The 13872-nt window shown below is 40.0% G+C and overlaps 1 protein-coding gene across 2 annotated transcripts in view; it reads left to right on the top strand.

Moving 5' to 3' along the window:
- The window catches only part of prkar2aa (protein kinase, cAMP-dependent, regulatory, type II, alpha A), a 355118-nt gene that overhangs the window by 157243 nt on the left and 184003 nt on the right, over nucleotides 1–13872 (top strand). For both annotated transcript variants that reach the window (XM_072280287.1, XM_072280285.1), the window contains one exon: nucleotides 3924–3959. In XM_072280287.1, the coding sequence (XP_072136388.1) occupies nucleotides 3924–3959 (36 nt within the window). The remainder of the gene's footprint in view (nucleotides 1–3923; nucleotides 3960–13872) is intronic.

The following is a 13872-nucleotide window of genomic DNA, read 5'->3' as shown; positions in this document are numbered from 1 at the left end:
AGAAGTTTGTGGAAAAATAGAAAAATGTTGCATAAAGTGAAAAATGAAGATCTTGATCAAATATCATCAGCAAGCATATGCTGCTTAACAGTATGCTGATTGTGAAACAAGGGAAGATCTATCATGATGAACTGAAAATTGAAGGTAATTGTGAATACAACAAGCTAGTTGCAGAACTTTAAGGAAAGGCACAGAATTAAATTTTTAAAGGTAAAGATCTACTGATCACCAGAGAAGAGAAATTCATTGATGAGCTTACGATGATCGTCACTGATGAAAATCTAGCACCAGAAAAAGTCTACGATGCTGATTGGTTTTGTACCTTACATAAAACCCAAAAACAGTAAAATACATATACAGTGTACTGTAACCTTTTAATCAAAACATGGCAATGTAGATGGAGACTGAAAGAAAGTCTGTTGCCGTTTGTATTGTTCAATAGCTGATTCAGGTATTCTCCTAATGCTGCCGTGCTGCTTTTGTTACCCTGCTCACATTATATTCTCATCATATTAATGGTATGTAATATTTTTTCTGTCAAGTACATGTGTGATGAGCAAGTGCACATAAATTCAGAGTTGGTAATGACGGTGATCCCAAGCAATCTCATTATATATTCCAAAATCTGAAACATTTCCAGCCCCAAGCATTTTGGATAAGGGGTACTCATCCTGTATCGCCCTGGTAAAGATGTGCATTGAATCTAGATTTTCTTCACAATGAATATTCATTACCATTAATGATATATGTCAAAAGATGGTCGAACAGCTCTCCCCATATCTTTCTCCGTAACCAAGTTCTTAACTTTCTTTTTTTGCAAATGGTGGGAATTCTGCATGTTTAAGTAATCACTATTTTGGAATCTGAAGTCAAAATAATAAATAATTTTATCAATTCCTAATGTAAAACTGTTGTACTGTTACACAGTTGTATATCTAATGGAGCTAGGTTAGGTAAGTATAAAGGATCCATGGAACTGAAGTGAAAGCAGAAAATTTTGGAAGCACTTTGCAAATCAAACAGCATTTCTGCAAAGTGAAATGGTGTTATTTGTCAAAAAGAAATACTAACAGTGGTTTTTATTTTGAATTTCCAGCATCTGCAGTGTTTTTCATGTTGAATTTTAAATTAAACTGGAGACCTTCTTGCTCAACAGAGTGTATTACTTGGTGTCTGTTGCTCTTGAACCACCAAATGTGATTTATGTTTAACTGGCAATAGCTTAAACTAGTCTCGATAGTATTTGATAAATTAAAACTAAGCTGAATGTAGATGGGGCTGGTGATTAGTACTGGTTATATTGGCCTTAGGCCTGGTTAATGTTGCGATGTCAGTCTGATGCTGGGTCCACAGGCCTGCTGCTGTCTTTACAACAGCATCAGACTAATTTTCTGCTTGCCTAAATATTCCATAGTTGCTCTTGACAAAAGAAGTACAAATATCCAAGGCAGTCTCAGGATAAAAGCAAGGTTCAATCTTGTACTGCTAAATGGGATCTTTTTGAAATTTTGTCAGAGGTTCCCTCCTAATGAAACCATTCTTTTTAAGAATTTACCTTGCTCTTTAAGGTATTCTGTCAGTTTTTAGGCTAAAGGCTTTTAAAAAAAAACTTACTTGTGCATTTTAGTACAGCCATTGCAGAGTAATTAAAATATAGGCTGAAATGTTGTTGTGTTGGTGATCTGCAAGTTGCATTTTCATTGTAGGTTTCTTGTTCGAAAGTATTGCCGCAGACAATCAGTCCTATTTGTTGAGGTGGCATATTACAGGCTACTTTTCCCAAAGTGACAATCATTTTATAATATGAAAATATCTTTGGATGAATCTTTCTACAAAGTGTGATGTTCTGCACCAAATTAAGAATTAAGAAGGTGATGTTAAGAAAATAGCATAGGTGATTGAAAATCAAGATGTAGGAAGTATGAAATAAAAGCAGAGAATGCTTGAAATGCCCAACAAGTCAGGCAGCATCTGTGGATGTAGAAGTAACGATAAGGTTTCAGGGTGATGGCTTATAACAAGAATGTTTCTAATGTTTGACATGAAATGGTGACTCTTCTCTCTTCAGACAAGACTGAACATTTTGTTCGTCCCAAGACTGAATGAACTGATATTGAATTGAGTGGCAAGATTTCAAACTATTGGATACTAACAGATTTAATTGTACCAATCAATAAATTAACATTAAGCATGTTTTTTTCAGATGCAGTTTGCACTTTTACATATTTTAGTGCTAAAATGAATTAACAGTTGAAGTAAAAATTAATCATCTTTTCCTGTTTTAAGACTGGAATCTCCATGAGGAAAAAGTGTACTGAGTTACAGTACTTATACATTGATGTCATTTGTAAATTTTTACAAAAAGGAAATAGGTTCTCAAATTGTCACGATGGAATTTATTCTCACACTTATTGTATTAATTACTACTAATGTACCTGTACTTTAAATAGGTATTCTCCCCATTGAAAAGAAAATAAAAATTTACACAATGTGAACTGAAAGTCGGTGTCAGCCCTGTATCCATTATATATGCCGTGAGCTAAATACCAATTTCTGATTTATGTTTATTTGCTGGAGCTGTAGTGATTAATAAAATAATAGAGCCCTGGAACATAATGAAAGTGAAGGTGTTTCCCAGGTAACATTAAATGTTGTTACAAAGAGATGTGTTTACTTGTAGCTTTTATTACAATTCCAGTTAAATATGTTGTGATAAAGTCACCCTCTTTAAATGAAGATTTTTGACAATCAAAATCAGGTTTATTATCACTTGCATTTGTTGTGAAATTTGTTAACTTTGCATCAGCTGTACAATGCGATACATGATAAATAAAAAAATTACAGTAGATGTATATTAAGTAATTAAATTAAGATAAGTAATACAAAAAAAAAACACCAGAAATTTTTAAAGTAGTAACGAGGTTGTGTTCATGGGTGCAATTTCCATTTAGAAATCGGATGGCAGAGGAGAAGAAGCTGTTTCTGAATTGATGAGTGTTTGCCTTCAGGTTTCTGTACCTCCTTCCTGATGGTAACAATGGGAAGAGTGTATGTCCTGGGTGGTCAGGGTTCCGGATGATGGAAGCCGCTTTTCAGAGGCACTGCTTCTTGAAGATGTCTTGGAAGCTATGGAAGCTAGTACCTCACGATGAAGCTGACTGATTGTACAACTCTCTGCAGTTTCTGCAACTCTCTCCTGTGCATTAACCACACCCCCCCATACCAGATGGTTAGAATGATTTCCATGGTACGATTTTGAGTTGTTATGGAGTACACCACACCAGTCTTGATAAGTGAATTGAAGGAGGTCAACAGAATCTTTTTGTTTGACATTCCAACTGCCACACAAAATATTAGTTCTCTTTTTGTGTACCATCTATAACCTGTTGAGGCTATTCCAAAAGGACTTCCCAAACCTGTGACCTTTACAACCAAAGAGGGTCAAGAGAAGTGTGTATAGAGGATAATTATGTAGCAATTCCCTCTGCAGGCCCAGTAATGTATATTAATTTTGCATAATACATTTGACACGTGTTGCCTTTCTTCAACTAAAATTGGAATGATAGAATTTGGAAATGAACCAATCAGTGCACTTGGGTTATGTGCACCATGTTTCAGTACGAATATTATGTTGACTGATGCTACGATTGTTTTAAATTGGTGATTCAATGCAGTTTTATGGCTTTGTTTTGTAGCTGAAGGCAGAATGAGTGAGCTGGCTTGAGTCTACAGAATTCTTAAAATTTGACATGGTCTTTAATCTATGCCTTAACAAAAGCAACACCTACTGTTATGTTTAGGTTTATTTGTTTTTCGATGATATGATGTCAATTGCAGGGTTATTGACTACTCTAAGTATACTTATTTGCTCTGTGTGTTTGTGTTGAGCTGAAAATTGACTCTGTTTTCTTTCCTTTGCACAGAACCAGTTATTAACAGATTAAGCAGAAGAGTTTCAGGTAAGCCTTTAATTGTACAGAATTTTGCTCTTTAAATACCAGACTCAAGTTATGATAAAATTTGTAAATTGTTTTTCATTTAAATTGGGAACTTCTTCACCCTTGGTTGTTTGAGTGCATACCTATTTGAGTAGGCAAGTGTGATTTGAATAGAGCATTAATGTTTAAGGTTATGGTAAACAAGCCTTCGTATGAATTTGCAGTGAGGTTAAATCTTTATTGTGAAGGGTTATATCTTTGGCCAGTTTGATTCGTTGATTTGCTAGTCAGGTCTTGTATTTTATATGCATTTCCTTAAGTTGTAATGCAACGTTAATATAATCCTGGTTTTGCTTTGTGTTGATTTCAATGTTTTATGGCAGATCTTTGTTCTGAGCATTCCAATTATATGAACACAGTGAATGAGAAAATTATAAAATATGATTGTAGGTCAGTTGGAAACTGACAAAGTGGTTATTTTCTTTAAAATTAGTTTTGAAAGCTCTAGAGTTGAATGATTTTAGTCTGTGTCAGAATTTAACATCGCCTCATTTTGAAATGAAGATTTTACTCATTTAGACATCAGGAAACTCTATGAAAGCATTTGAATTCAATTTTGCATTTAAAATGAATGTGTCTTGCTGAAATAAACATGCTTTGCATATCTGTTTTAATTTTAAATTACCTCATTCCTTACAAGAACATTCAGCTATTGGAATGCTGTGGCCTGAATGAATTGAATTAGACCATTGTTGATTGTTACTTGAAGGAGCTACAGGTTGATAATTACATAGAAATTTGTAACATGACAGACGCACCCTGCCCTTCCGCACTGCAAGTGCTACTAGTAGATCATAAAAATGTATTTTTGCCAACGTCAAAGTGGATTAATTCTAAGATGGGCAAGGTATGCTTTCATTGAAAACAAGAATTAACACAAAGGAGAAAAAAATCAGCATAAATTAGCAAGAAATTGTTAGTTATTAAACAGTTTATGCATTACAATATGTGAATAAACTTTCAGTTTTTATCCTAATACAAATAAGGGACCATGTCTTTTTGAATTAATGGAAATATTTTTTAAGTTTGTGGAATAAGTTTAGGAAGGGGGAATTCTGAATGTTTGTTATTGTTCAAAGTACTCAGGCAGCAATGATTTAAATCTTAGCGCACAGTATTTTCCTTCAAGTCACTCCCATCCAGAATTGGAAATATTGGCTCTAAATCTTGGAACTCCCTGTCCAAATGTATGGTGGGATTACTTGCAGTGGTTCATGTAGATGACCCATCACCACTGCCTCCAAGACTATTCTGAATGGATAATAAATGGTGATCTTGCCAGTGACACCTGAAGAAACTGAAAGAAATAATTTGAGAGAACATTTTATGCAGGGAGAATATTTTTCTCTGTGCTTGTCCTGAGCCTCCAACCTCATTAGTGTATCTTGAGTGTTTGAAAACTAAACATCCTCTCTAGATTAATTAATCCCGCATTGTAAAATTAACTTTGGTTGAATGTGCTATACTAGCAGAGGGAAAATAGGTAGGGCATACACTGAAATTGATAAAATATCAATGTTCCATGCTCAGTCCTAGTCAGGTGTGATTGCTGGAAAAATGGACCTGAGGAATATCTTGATCAGGTGAGGTCATTGCCTTGATATGCTATTTATAATATTGATAGAAAGCAGCATATAACAGTTGAAAACCCAAATGTGCTAATTGGAGATACGTATTCCCTTTGTCCTGTTCATTCCTCAGTTTTGCAACTTAACCTTGATAAGTTTTTCTTTGATGTTCTGATGAAGTGTCTTCAATTTGAAATGTTAACTCTGTTTTGATCTACAGATGCTGTTTGATTTGTTGTGTCTCTGAAATTTTCAGTTTGCCAGTATCTGCGTTTTTTTTCAGGTTTTCATTTACAGTTAAATCTTGTCCTTAGATGATTAAGGTCCATAAGCTGCATTTGCTCCGGATATTAAAGATTTCCAGATACTGACTCAGACAGGATGGAGGAATTGCAAAATGTGTTTGGATTCCAGGCAGAGCAGCACTTGCATGAGTTGTGTAAATAATTGTGTACGTGTAGCTCTGGGGGCTAAGCAAGCAATGCCAGTTAAAGTTGAGAGATGGAAAATAGTTTTTACTTTTTATTTTGGTCTCCCGTTTTGCTCAGAGGAATCGATGTGGTTTCGCCCTTAGTGTATTTCTGGGATTATTGGGTTTTGCTAAGAGCCAAGAGATAAGCTTATTATTTTTAATTTAGTCTGTTGCATTGGATAAGAATGTTGCCAATACCATATACTGCCAAATCTATATGCTACTAAAATTCTCATGCTCTGTTTGTTTGTCTGTTTGTGACCTCCAACTAGCCCAAACGGTGCATTACAGCGGCACTTTTTTTTGACTAAGTTGACTTAAAATGCGTTAACTTACAGAATGCATGCAAGGTTCAGGGTTATATATTCATATAAAATTGCTCACTTGTAAATCAACAGGCCCTGCTTTCCACAACCCGAGGCAATTCCAACTTTAATGGAAACTGGTACGCGACACCATGACGCAAGCGCACGGCCAGCCTCAGCAGCGCCTCACGATGCTCACAGCAGCGACACCAACTTCAGCAAAAGGGCAGGGCTATCACGTCCATTTAGGAGAGCGCCACCCACATCATCAAGAAAAATCAGCATCCTGGAGGCTTTGGTATTACTGCTTCGTATCTTCTATCAAGCATTAGGGTAAAAAAATATGGGCAGCCTAATTATGCCGCGTGGAAGGAGAAGGGGGACATTATGGTCAAGAGATGACGCCAAACGTTGTCGGGAAGCGGTAAGGAGAGGGAGAGAACAAGAATTGGATGAGGCCAGGGCCGCACGACTCCAGGATCAAAGAGTCAGGACAAAAAGGATGAGAGAAGAAGAGACAGAGGAGGAGAGGCATGCATGTCTCCAAAATGACAACAATAGGCACAGAAGGAGGAGAGGACAAGAATCGGATCAGGCCAGGGTCGCATGACTCCAGGATCAGAGAGAAAGAACAAATGGTAGAAGAGATGAATAGACGAAGGATGAAAGGGCTGCGCGTCTCCAGAATGACAGAGAAGGAGGAGAGAGGAAGAGACAGAGGAGAAAAGGAAAGATCAACTCAAGAATATGCGGCAAAGAATAATTATTGTGAGAGTTGCTGAAGATGACAATGGCCACTTTCGATCACAATACCTCGACAGAGAAAGAGCAAGGTGAAATGCACAACTCGCACGGCATAACATTTCTGCTGATGTTGGTACGATGACCAGAGTATGCCCTCACTGCCGTGCCTTCCTATTCACTGGAGAAACCGCAAATTTCTGTATGAAGGGAAAGGTCAGGATAGGCAATTTGCAGCCTCTACCTAATGAACTCCTCAATTTATACAGCAATGATGAATCTATTGCAAACAAGTTCAGGAAGAACATCAGACAATACAATTGTCTCTTCTCTCTGGATTGCCACCACATAAACTGGAATTGAAGAGGGGATCTCCCATCATTTCAATGAGGAACTTGGATCCACTATGGCTTTGCAATGGAACGCAAATGATGGTGGAAGGAACTGCACAACAATCTCATCGTAGCAAAGATAAGCATTGGTGCGTTCAAAAATGACATTGTCATGATCCCAAGAACTACTCTCAATTTATCAGAAGGGGAAGATGTCCCTCTTCAGTGGAGTCATTTCCTGACACAGTCATGCTTTGCTATGACTATACATAAGGCACAAGGCCAAACTGTGGGGAGTATGTTGATTTATTTGGAGAAACCGCTATTCCAGCATCGTCAGCTGTATGTGGCTTTAAGCCGGGGAAAAAGAAATGAAAAAGTTAGAGTATTCTTGAAGGGTGGCAGATCAACCAGAAATGTTGTCATCAAAAGTGTCCTTCGTTAAACGAGGAGGAGCTATATTTGTCTTGCAACACGTCTTTCTTCTTTAAAGAACTGAGTTTTTCTTCTTTAATTTCCAAAGCAATCACATCAGACTGCACCACCTTTCTCTCAAAGGGTGCCCCAACGGGTCACCGGGTTGTCTAGTCTAGCAAGCAGTAAATGTATATATTTCTTGTGATTCAGAAGATAAACAATTCCTTGCATTTGCTTCTTTTATTATAAGTATTTTACAAATTGCTTGACATGAATTAGACATAGTACATGGCTTGCGCATTAATTGTTTTTAATCGTATTTAAGAGCTACACCCAATGATTAGTACTGCCAGTATTTCGCATTATACAGTGGAGCAATGCTTGGGACTTTGCTGTACTGGTGAATTTTCCAGACTTATCAATTTCAGAACATATTTTCTTTTTTATGATGTCACAGTATTATAATTACCATTCTGTGATTGTGCAGGAACCAGGTTCACGGACATCTTGGGGGAGGGCAACAGGGGGAGTCGTAAGCGTGAAAGAGCGGGTCCTAGGATCTCATGGGGAGTATGGGAATCTAGTGGTGGGGGTAGGGTCATGGCCTGGAGGAGCAGACGAAGTAAGGCTTAGTGGACAAGATGCTGAACCATAGGTACAGGGAATTATGAGAGTTATACTGTAATCTGTACTTTAATGAGGCAACCTCTGCACACAAGTGAACATATGTGAGATTGTATTTGGATCAGCCTGGGTGTGGTGAGTGTGAGAGTGGGAAAAATAGCTAGGTTAGGTTATGGAAATTAAATAAGTTTCCATTTTAAAATTTAGTTTGTATGATACCTATAGTCAAACACTGTGATTGTTCTGGTAAGCAAATTGGGAAAAAGTAGTTTTCATCACTACTGAAGTTTTGATAGGATTACAGGTTAGCAAGTTTAGCAGTATAATTTCTCACAAATATTAAATAAGGAATAGTAAGAGTGATGTTGATGTAGAATATAGAACAGTACAGCACTGGACAGGCTATTTGGCTCATGATGTGCCATCTTGATGACAGTTTATACTAAATACCCTCCTCCTCTGCATCATTCATATCCCTCTATCCCCTTCATATTCATATGTGAATCTAAAAGCCCCTTAAACTCCACCAAACCGCCTGATTCCACTACTGCTGTAACCTATTGTAGATACCTATCACTCTGTATTTAAAAGCAATACTTGCTGCTCAGGTTGCCATTAAGCTTAACCCCTGTAACCTTAAAAGCTTATCCTCTGTTTGACATTTCTACCCTGGAGGAAGATTCTCACTGTCTACCCTCTCCACTCCTCGTATAATTTTAGAAACGTCTATTTGGTCTTCCCGTACCCTCTGTTTCAGGAAGAATAACCCAAGTTAGTCCAAATTTTTCTTGTAGCTCATACCCTCTAATCCAGGCAGCCTCTTGGAAAAGCTCTTCTACACCTACTCCACAGTCTCAACAGCTTTCCTATAATGGGCTAGCCAGAACTGCACTCAATACTCCCAAGTGTAGTCTGACTAAAGTTTTATATAGCTGCAGATGTCTTCCTTACTCTAACACTGAACACCACCACCAATGAAGATATATAACACCTTCTTTATCACCTTATCCACTTATGTAGTCACTTTCAGTGAACTATGGACCCAGACCCCAAGGTCCTTCTGTACTTCAGTGCCATTTTGGGGTCCACTATTAACTCTACTTAATTCTTTTATTTGATTAGTAATACTTGGAGCTATTTTAGGATCGTTTGATCATTATGTGCCATATCATATGACATGGGCGATCATGGTCTTTCCATGACCATGATTGTTCTTGGTAAATTTTTCAGCAGAAGTGGCCTGCAATGCCTTCTGGGCAGTGACTTTACAAAACTGGAGATCCCAGCCATTAGCAATACTCTTCAGAGATTGTTTCCTTGGCGTCAGTGGTCGCATATCCAGGACTTGATATGCACCAGCTGCTCGTACGACCATCCATCACCTGCTCCCATGGCTTCATCTGACCATGATCAGGGTGGGGGGGGGATGCTAAGCGGTTGAAACACCTTGCTCAAGGGTGGCCTGCAGGATAGCGGAGGAAAGGAGTGTCTTGCATCTTCTTCAGTAGAGATGTAATTCCACCCCGCCACCCGATTTTTAGGCGAGAAACACAAGATGTTGGGGAAACTCTGCAGATCGGGCAGCATGTACGGAGAGGAAAGGACTGTTAATTTCTCTTCATATATACCACGTGATGTGCTGAATTCCTCCAGTATTCTTTGTTTGTTTGTTTGTATGTATAGATTTCCAGCATCTGCAGAATATATTGCGTTTACTATTTTAGGATAGAATCTTTCCCTTAGAAGTTTGGCATTTGGCCCATAGCAGTGTTTGCTATTTATGTATACAAATGCAAAGCATTTTATAATTGGAAGCTTGGAAGGCAATATCCTTCAAAAATATTAAGGCTTGGATCTCCTGTTTTGGAAAATAATTTAAATCATGACCTGAGGTCGTGGTACATGTTGATACCAATGACAAAGGAAGAGAGGGGTAGAGATCCTGTGTAGTAGGTTTAGGGAGTTAGGAAGGAGGCTGGAGCAGGACCTCCAAGGTGGTTATCTTTGGATTACTCCCAGTGCCATGAGCTAGTGAAGGTCAGAACAGGAAGATAGCACAGATGAATGAGTGGCTGTGGAGATGGTGCAAGGGGCAGAATTTCATGTTCTTTTCTGGGGAAGGGGTGACCTATACAAGTGGGACAAGTTGCACCTGAACTGGAGGGGGTACCAATGCCCTGGGAGGGAGGTTTGCTAATGCTATTGGGGAGGGTTTAAACTAGATTTGCTGGGGGGTTGTGAACCGAAGTGAAGAGGCAGAGGATGGGGTGGTTGGCGCACAAGTAGTGACAGCTTGTAGGGAGTTTATGAGGAAGGATAGGCAGATGATAGAGCAGAGAAGCACTCAGCCAGATGGTTTGAGATGTGTCTATTGTAATGCAAAGAGTATCATGAGCAAGGCGGATGAACTTGGAGCATGGATCAATATGTGGAACTATGATGTTGTGGCCATTACAGAGACTTGGATGACTCGGCGGCAGGAATGGCAGCTGAGTGTGCCAGGCATTAGATGTTTCAAAAAGGACAAGGAGAGAGGCAAAAGAGGTGGGGGAGTGGCACTGCTAATCCGTGATAGTATCAGGGCTGTAGAAAAGAAGGAAGTCATGGAGGGATTGTCTACTGAGTTGTAGACGTTGTGGGTGGAAGTCAGAAACAGGAAGGGGGCAATAACTCTACTGGGTGTTTTTTTTTTATATAGACCCCCTAAACATAATAGAGACATTGAGGAGCAGATAGGGAGGCAGATTCTGGAATGGTGCAATAATAATAGGGTTGTTGTGTTGGATGGTTTTAACTTTCCTAATATTGACTGGTGTCTCCTTAGAGCAAGGGGTTTAGATGGCTTGGAGTTTGTTAGGTCTGTTCAAGAAGGTTTGCTGATGCAATATGTAGGTAAACCAACTAGAGGAGTGGCTGTACTTGATCTGGTATTGGGAAATGGACCTGGTCAGGTATCAGATCTCTCGGTGGGAGAGCATTTTGGAGGTAGTGATCACAACTCCTATCTCCTTTACCATAACACTGGAGAAGGATAGGAGCAAAAAATTTGGGACATTAAGAAAGAGGATTTGAAAGGTATTAATGCCATACTAGATCTAGCACTAGGTAATGAACCGGGTCAGGTCACAGATCTCTCAGTGGGTGAGCATCTGGGGGACAGTGACCACCGCTCCCTGGCCTTTATAATTATCATGGAAAAGGATAGAATCAAAGAGGACAGGAAAATTTTTAATTGGGGAAAGGCAACTTATGAGGTTATAAGGCTAGAACTTGCGGGTGTGAATTGGGATGATGTTTTTGCAGGGAAATGTACTATGGACATGTGGTCGATGTTTAGGGATCTCTTGCGGTATGTAAGGGATAAATTTGTCCCAGTGAGGAAGATAAAGAATGGTAGGGTGACGGAACCATGGGTGACAAGTGAGGTGGAAAACCTAGTCAGGAGGAAGAAGGCAGCATACATGAGGTTTAGGAAGCAAGGATCAGATGGGTCTATTGAGGAACATAGGGAAGCAAGAAAGGAGCTTAAGAAGGGGCTGAGAAGAGCAAGAAGGGGGCATGAGAAGGCCTTGGCGAGTAGGGTAAAGGAAAACCCCAAGGCATTCTTCAATTATGTGAAGAAAAAAAGGATGACAGGAGTGAAGGTAGGACCAATTAGAGATAAAGGTGGGAAGATGTGCCTGGAGGCTGTGGAAGTGAGCGAGGTCCTCAGTGAATACTTCTCTTCGGTATTCACCAATGAGAGGGAACTTGATGATGGTGAGGACAATATGAGTGAGGTTGATGTTCTGGAGCATGTTGATATTAAGGGAGAGGAGGTGTTGGAGTTGTTAAAATACATTAGGACAGATAAGTCCCCGGGGCCTGACGGAATATTCCCCAGGCTGCTCCACGAAACGAGAGAAGAGATTGCTGAGCCTCTGGCTAGGATCTTTATGTCCTTGTTGTCCACAGGAATGGTACCGTAGGATTGGAGGGAGGCGAATGTTGTTCCCTTGTTCAAAAAAGGTAGTAGGGATACTCCGGGTAATTATAGACCAGTGAGCCTTGCGGCTGTGGTGGGAAAGCTGTTGGAAAAGATTCTTAGAGATAGGATCTATAGGCATTTAGAGAATCAAGGTCTGATCAGGGACAGTCAGCATGGCTTTGTGAAGGGCAGATTGTGTCTAACAAGCCTGATAGAGTTCTTTGAGGAGGTGACCAGGCATATAGATGAGGGTAGTGCAGTGGATGTGATCTATATGGATTTTAGTAAGGCATTTGACAAGGTTCCACACGGTAGGCTTATTCAAAAAGTTAAAGGCATGGGATCCAGGGAAGTTTGGCCAGGTGGATTCAGAATTGGCTTGCCTGCAGAAGGCAGAGGGTGGTGGTGGTGGAGGGAGTACATTCAGATTGGAGGATTCTGACTAGTGGTGTCCCACAAGGATCTGTTCTGGGACCCCTACTTTTCGTGATTTTTATTAACGACCTGGATGTGGGGGTAGAAGAGTGGGTTGGCAAGTTTGCAGACGACACAAAGGTTGGTGGTGTTGTAGATAGTGTAGAGGATTGTCAAAGATTGCAGAGAGACATTGATAGGATGCAGGAGTGGGCTGAGAAGTGGCAGATGGAGTTCAACCCGGAGAAGTGTGAGGTGGTACACTTTGGAAGGACAAACTCCAAGGCAGAGTACAAACTAAATGGCAGGATACTTGGTAGTGTGGAGGAGCAGAGGGATCTGGGGGTACATGTCCACAGATCCCTGAAAGTTGCCTCACAGGTGGATAGGGTAGTTAAGAAAGCTTATGTGGTGTTAGCTTTCATAAGTCGAGGGATCGAGTTTAAGAGTCGCGATGTAATGATGCAGCTCTATAAAACTCTGGTTAGGCCACACCTGGAGTATTGTGTCCAGTTCTGGCCACCTCACTATAGGAAGGATGTGGAAGCATTAGAAAGGGTACAGAGGAGATTTATCAGGATGCTGCCTGGTTTAGAAAGTATGCATTATGATCAGAGATTAAGGGAGCTAGGGCTTTACTCTTTGGAGAGAAGGAGGATGAGAGGAGACATGATAGAGGTGTACAAGATAATAAGAGGAATAGATAGAGTGGATAGCCAGCGCCTCTTCCCCAGGGCACCACTGCTCAATACAAGAGGACGTGGCTTTAAGGTAAGGGGTGGGAAGTTCAAGGGGGATATCAGAGGAAGGTTTTTTACTCAGAGAGTGGTTGGTGCGTGGAATGCACTGCCTGAGTCAGTGGTGGAGGCAGCTACACTAGTGAAGTTTAAGAGACTACTAGACAGGTATATGGAGGAATCTAAGGTGGGGGCTTATATGGGAGGCAGGGTTTGAGGGTCGGCACAACATTGTGGGCCGAAGGGCCTGTACTGTGCTGTACTATTCTATGTTCTATAAGTCGCTGGGACTGGATG

Source organism: Mobula birostris, chromosome 16 (assembly GCF_030028105.1).
Source record: "Mobula birostris isolate sMobBir1 chromosome 16, sMobBir1.hap1, whole genome shotgun sequence".
Taxonomy (NCBI): domain Eukaryota; kingdom Metazoa; phylum Chordata; class Chondrichthyes; order Myliobatiformes; family Myliobatidae; genus Mobula; species Mobula birostris.
The sequence above is the reverse complement of the archived record's forward strand: the minus strand, read 5'-3'. Positions and strand labels throughout refer to the sequence as shown.